The sequence below is a fragment of the Magallana gigas genome, chromosome 7 (genome assembly GCF_963853765.1).
Source record: "Magallana gigas chromosome 7, xbMagGiga1.1, whole genome shotgun sequence".
In the NCBI taxonomy this organism is placed as follows: domain Eukaryota; kingdom Metazoa; phylum Mollusca; class Bivalvia; order Ostreida; family Ostreidae; genus Magallana; species Magallana gigas.
Window position 1 is genome coordinate 17,702,881 of NC_088859.1, and position 6,779 is coordinate 17,709,659.

The 6,779-nt window shown below is 31.4% G+C and overlaps 1 protein-coding gene across 1 annotated transcript; it reads right to left on the reverse strand.

Annotated features, from left to right (window-relative positions):
• Positions 1–544: 544 nt before the first annotated feature.
• LOC105322295 (uncharacterized) lies at positions 545–5,806 on the reverse strand. Its single transcript, XM_011420941.4, has 9 exons — positions 5,623–5,806; positions 4,960–5,477; positions 3,831–3,960; positions 3,295–3,561; positions 2,733–2,948; positions 2,550–2,585; positions 2,063–2,121; positions 1,503–1,563; positions 545–1,182 (listed from the first exon to the last, which is right to left on the reverse strand). Exons 1-9 carry the CDS (start codon positions 5,651–5,653, stop codon positions 1,121–1,123), a joined length of 1,380 nt encoding a protein of 459 aa, XP_011419243.3. The 5' UTR covers positions 5,654–5,806; the 3' UTR covers positions 545–1,120.
• Positions 5,807–6,779: the final 973 nt, after the last annotated feature.

The following is a 6,779-nucleotide window of genomic DNA, read 5'->3' on the forward strand; positions in this document are numbered from 1 at the left end:
TTTAATGAATTGCAGTGGGCATGTCAATTGGGCGAGATTAAATTTCAAGTATAAATATAGATCTTGCCAGAGTGAAAATTGAAAGCTGGGTTAATGTGCTTCAATCTGTTCAACAGTTGAAGACTGATCTAGATGATCGTACTGGGTTTTTATCAGGGATTTTTGGGGGGATGGGGTGTAAGCTGTAGGTTTTTTTTCATTATTCTTTACCTTTTTCATGAGTTCATCCCCCATGTAAGACTTTATTCATACTTTAACCAGACTATTTTCGATCATTTTTTCGATTTGCTATCAAACCTTTATCTTATTTCACATGGTTCATTATATTGAACATAATGTATTATGTTAGTTTTATATTTCATCTACTGTGGTTTCATTCATTTTCGTGGGTATCAATTTGCGTGGATTTTCTGAAAACCTTAGTTTCAATGATACGTAAATTCGTGGACAATGATCCCATCAATACAAAATGTTAGTTAAAATTGAACTTCAAAGTGTTCATTTTAATAAACACAATATCATACTTAATAAGGATAAGAGTATCTAGCTATTGGATTTTTTTTATTGTAATCCATATCGCATGTAAAATACGGGTAACAATAATTATGCAAACCATGCATCATAATTATTAGCACCAATGTTATTGCATTACATTGTTAGTTACCGATTTTTCTATTTTTTATGTAAAACAGATCAATCAAGTATTCAAAAGAAGCGGAAAATATCAAAGAAAAATACAAAACGTTAAAAATCACAGTCATGGTAACAATAACAAATAATGGACGACTTATGATATAGTTTGGCAAGAATATTACCCATAACGACACAAAGAATATAATAATTCACACAATGTTTTTAAATTGGATTCATTTGACATTACAGTCCGGAAATTATCGGGTATGATTGAATGGAAAAAATATACATGGCTACACATAAATCATGTTTAATAACTTGGTTAGGCAAATGAATTGCTTATTATAAATGGAATGATCTGTTGACAAACAACCATAGGAATTTCATCTTTTGCTTTTAGTTACTGCATTAAGTTTTAGTTCTACCTGTCATTTAACTTTTTTTGTTTTTAAAAAGTTTCTTTTTTATTCGACTTTGTTTTATACTTTTATCTGTCACTTTCAAATGACAATGCAGAGACTCCACTATCACGTGAGTTGTCCGAGAGTCCTGCGAAAACAAAATATAAATATTATTCAAATAATTGTGAATACTTAATAATAAAGTATTATTATCAATAAGGGATTTTAAAACTGACGTGGTTATCTACATGTAAGTTTCAACTGCACGTATAAATATTGTTTAATAAAAGCAATTGTCATTTTTTATTTAGAATGCAATAAATCAACTTTTCAAGTGTAAAGATAAAAAGTAAAGCAATTTGTGCAGCAGCACTGTTAAGTCCAGGACAAATTCAGAATGTACATGCATTTATTAATTCACAAAGAATGTTAATGATATCTTGAATTTGTAAAATTTGGATATCAGACCTGATGCAGTTCTGTTCTTCAGAATCTGTTCTTTTTCTTGTTGTGGTCGCATTGTCACTTCCTGTTTAACACGAAAACAAAAGTCAATTAGAAGGATAATTATAGTAATTATACTTTATATCTTATTTGAACCAAACAACGAATCAGTCGTTTATAACGTTTACATCCACAAGTCTGTTACTCGGCCGATTTAGGCAATGCTAACCTGATCTCAACAAGAAACCTGTTTAGTTATAATTACTTTTCAATTTCAAATTATAATAAGTACTTTTTCAGACGCACCTATGTTAATACACTTAGCTTTAAAAGAGAATGCATTTTTTATGTTCTTTTTTTAATATACTGCATAGATATGTTAACCTAACCCAAATGTGAAACAACACATTTATTTGTGTGTGTCAACCTAATAACAAGTAATACGATCGCCTTTTGTTGACTGGCGATACTTGATACAGGTTTTTGCATTCTACGTGTATGTGTTTATATTTTATTTCTTGTACAATACGTACTTCAGGGGGTTTTCCCTACAAAAAAAAACGTGATATAAGGATTGAACTTACAGCACTTTCAACAGGTATTCGCTGCCTGCCCCGTCCAAGTTTTTGCAAGGTGTGATAGTCTAAAATATATATTACGTTTAATATACAAATGAATAACTACCGGTTAATTTTTAAAAGTGAAGAGTAAGAGGTATTTTTTTAATAAAATGAACCAATAAAACTCTGAAATTAAAGAATTAAAGTTTTTATTGAAGCGCTGCTCATAATTCATTTTATGTTGAATAACATTTCAAGTTTTTTTTTTCAAAAAGTTTTTTTTTCAAAGTGAGAGAATGTGTCCTTTTCAGAGAAATGTTCTTGATGAAGTTTATAACATGAGAATTTTTGAGTTTTAAGTTATTATCCAAAAGACATAAATCAAAATCAATTTATTGTGCATACAAGAAGTGTATCCTTTAAAACATTCCCATGTATAATATATGATAATATATTCATAATATATAAATAAAGTATTTCTTTAAGCTTGGTTATACGGTTTAAAACTTACTGTTGAATGTTTCACTTTTCTCTCTCATCATGCTATCTGTTTTAAAATTAAAAAACATCAGTTGAACAATTTTTAATGCTCCATTGTGTAATTACATGCCTTATATGTTATCTTTATGAGTAATTTGAGATCACATTATCATATCTATCTCAATTAAAAGCCGCGTCGTTGCTTTATACGTACGGTTTGAAATCCTGGTGTCCGCTGGGATAAGTTGTTCGGCAAGATCTAGGAATTTCATCTTTTGAGCCAGTTGGCTTGGTGTTTGATCATATTTATTTCTTATTGTCCTCGCAATTTTGAACCCAGGCACCTTCGACAAAACTTTGCAGAAGCAAGATAGCCCATATTTGGCTCCAAAATGGAGCATTGTAGGGAATTCTTTATCAATCTGCTGGTCTAAAAATAAATAAAAAAATTCTATGATAAGTAACCTGCTTGATACTTCCCATCTTTTCTTCAATCACTTGATGTTTAAGATATACAGAAGCCTGAATCTGAATGATAATATTATGAAACTAAGTAAGTAAATTATGCAAACTCTGTGAGAAGCAATATTTTTGTATGAAAAAATGAATCTTTTAAAAACATTTTTATTCCCTAAAAGAATTTATTTAAGTTGATAGACTGGGCTATAGAAGTCAACTTGAGTTCAAACTGATATTATGACAAACAAAACAAAAATAAGATATCGGTTGTTATTTAACATTTATAAGTATCGTCTGTATTTTATTAATCGACTTACCACGAAAAGAAAACCGATAATCAAGGCCATCCAGACAGGAGAAATGATCCGTGACTCTGTCATTGATTATATCCCCTAGTTCCCTATCCAGAGTTTCTCTGTCCCTCGAGGACAGCTTCAGAACCTGACACAGGAACTCTACTGGGGAGGCCATGTCCTTGATTTCCTCGTACAGCAAGTCCATTTTGTTCCCCACTGTTATATACGTAGTTCCTTCTGATTTCCCGCCAACCAAAACGTCCACCATTATTTTTCCATATGGCAAGCCTTTTGGGAAATAAACCTTATATTATGAAATGCGTTAAACCTGCTCAATCTTAATCAAATGCGAGTACATATTTTTAATATACATGTAGACTGATATGCATGTTGATAGCATTTGAATTTTATTCCCAGTGTTCTTAATCCTCTGATTCGAATTCTGAACAAATCATTCCCGAAGAAGTATAAATGTTTAACTTATTCCACTGTGAATTTAAAAAAAGAGCTAAGATACAAGACTTTGACATCAACACTGTGTGTGCCTGGAAACCTACCGGATGGGACGAACGAGTATGTGTAGGGGTTGAGGTACTTGGCATCAATGCGTCTACCGTCTACTATCACAGATACTGGGTTCCGGTCAGTTTTCTTGGATTTGAACAGAATGAGTACCGGGTTTTTGTCCTGTCAAAAAAGAACCTCGATTTTTACGTATTTATACACAATTATTTATGTCTAGATCAGCAAATCTTTACTCTACAGGAGACACCGTAATAAGGTAAAATGAAAGGCTTGTGTACATGTGGAAAAGACCTTATGTTTATATTAATAATTAATGAGAATACTAGTAATTTATTCATTTGTCGTTATTTAAAACGCAACATAAACATTTACCTATTATTATAAGTGACCAGACATTGATTTAGAACATATACTTGTATAATAGTGCGTTGTAAAAAAAACTGACAATAATTGTTTATCGACTAACTGTATCTTTGTTATAACAATTTGGTTTGAGATTTCAAAACTTTGCTTTGTTTGCTCTTGCTTATTTTTGATTGCGGTGATTGGTCAAGGAGAGAAGATTTCTCCAAATATTGATACATATTTTCCTTTTATAACAACAAGGTAAAACATTAGAATGGCTTTCTAATGCCGTATCTCCTTACACACAACCAGTATACAGGAAGAATATGCATAAATAACTCTGACAGAATGTATAAGGAAGTATTTCATTTTTTAATGAATTAAAAGATTTACATTTAGTGTCTTTTATGAATGAAAAACATGTATAACAGTTACGTATTTATGAATTCATTGAATTACATTTGAATGATCAAAAACAAAATGATCTCAGCACAAGGCATTGGTGTTTGGAAGATAAAATAAGTCAAATTTAATAAATTTAACCAACATTGATGGTTCATCATCACAGCCCTTTGCTTTCTATAGCAATAACCTTTGACCAAAATGATGACAAATTTGGTTAAAAATTAAGTAAGAAACTGAGTTTTAAAAAAGAATTTACTAATTTTACTTGATTTGTTTTTAAAAGAGATGGCAATTTGTACTACTGACGAAAAAAACTGACTTCAATATTGTCAAATAGAATAAATTACTTTGAAACATAGATTCACGACAACTTAATAACAGAATAATTTTGATAAATGAAAACCAACTTACAGTAACAATGTAATCTGGTTCCAGACGATACTGGAGGATAGCTGGAAATGAATTTTCTTTCGACATTCCATCAAGTAAAGTCACAATTTCAATCGTTGCTGTCCGTAGATACAGCAGCTTAATCTTCTTACAAACTGCAAAGTTAGGAATAGTTTTTTCCAGCACCATTCTGACTTCATCGTCATCCTCAGTGTTCATTGAATAGTGAACTAGGCAAACACATGTCGTATTTTCCGGAATTTGTAAGGTTGTTTGTTTTGAGACTGAATTTGCTTCAAGGTGTGCCATCATTTCAGGAGTTAAAAGAAGAGCTGTAACTTGGTGTCTAAGTTCTTGACTTTGGATCACTGTAACATCGCAGGCTTTGACTTTGATTGGAGGATGGGTATACATTTCCAGATTTTTCTTAATACAGTCAGTAATCGGCTGACCATCATGTGCGTGTATTATAAAAATGGAGTTTTTCTCCAGTTTTGGATGCATGATCATGTAATCGTCAGATTGTTCCATCAGTGGAGCTGGAAATACAAATTGTAAAATTATTCATGCTTAATACTAAAGTTATCATTCAAAATTAATATTTTGTTATTAAAATTACAAAATTACAAATTAATTTATTGACGTTTAACTCTTTGGATTATCACCATCGGTGCAAGTACTTACGAACATAAACATTGTCTTCACCGTCGTCCATTTTTTTCGTCGTTTAACCAAATTAAGTGATGGAATATCTTTTATATGCCCATATTTCTCTTCCTCTTTTGCGGGTAGGATGCACTCAAAACTCCACATTCGTCAGGGTGTTCAACCAAGCAAAGTCACCCCTGTTTGTAAATGACCTAGATAATATCCATTTCTCATTTTTTAATTCTCATTGACTTGACAATATCTAACATTTCACCGCTATCGGTGACACCTTACTGACTTCATTGTTATATGTAGATAATACAGAAGACTCCATAGGGGATTTCCCTTTCAAGCTGCCCCATGCCAAAATAATTTTACGAAATGATTTTTGTATAATTGAATAAAAAAAATCTGATTATGTCTTAATCAATTATAATGGCATGGTAAACTTTTAAGTTATGGAGCTGTAAAACAAATAAGGCGATAAATGACCTTTTTCATTTGAAGAAATGACATATACATTTGTAGTAAAAACACTGCACCTCTCCAAATACAATGAAATAGTCTAAGAAGTATCTCGGTTTGCAAAATTCTGGCTAGTTATTAGCATAGTACTTTAGTACTTAGACTGTATATGGCAGAAGAATCTTGTCCCTTGATTTTTGGCAGAAATACATCTGCCTCCTTGCTCATTGTTTTTACTTTAAAACCCCCTCATTCCTCCTAAATCCACTGTCGCCTTTAATAACTCTAGTTAAAAGGTGTGTCCTTTACTCTCAATTTCAATGATATTGAAATTGTTGTTAAAACATATCGTCTACAAATCTTAATCTAAATATGATCACTAGTATATATCTGTAGGGAAAGAGGCACAGTTCATTTAGTTTGCTATATGTCCCACAAAACAGTGCGTTTACAAAAATCAGTTCTTAATATTTAACAATATTATTTAATGCATTATAACGAATTTTATCATTGGTTCCCTTGATATCACGTGTCAAAGTATAAAAATGCGGATTGACCTGTACTTTCTTAAAATAAGCTTTAAAAACTCGGATTGACCTGTACTTTCTAAATAAAGAAATAATTTTGTTTTTATCTTGCCAATTCTTCTTTGGAAAATAATATAACGAATGCAGTCCTTTCACTCGGTCAATCCATAAATATATCGACTTCACAGAAAAGCATATCGA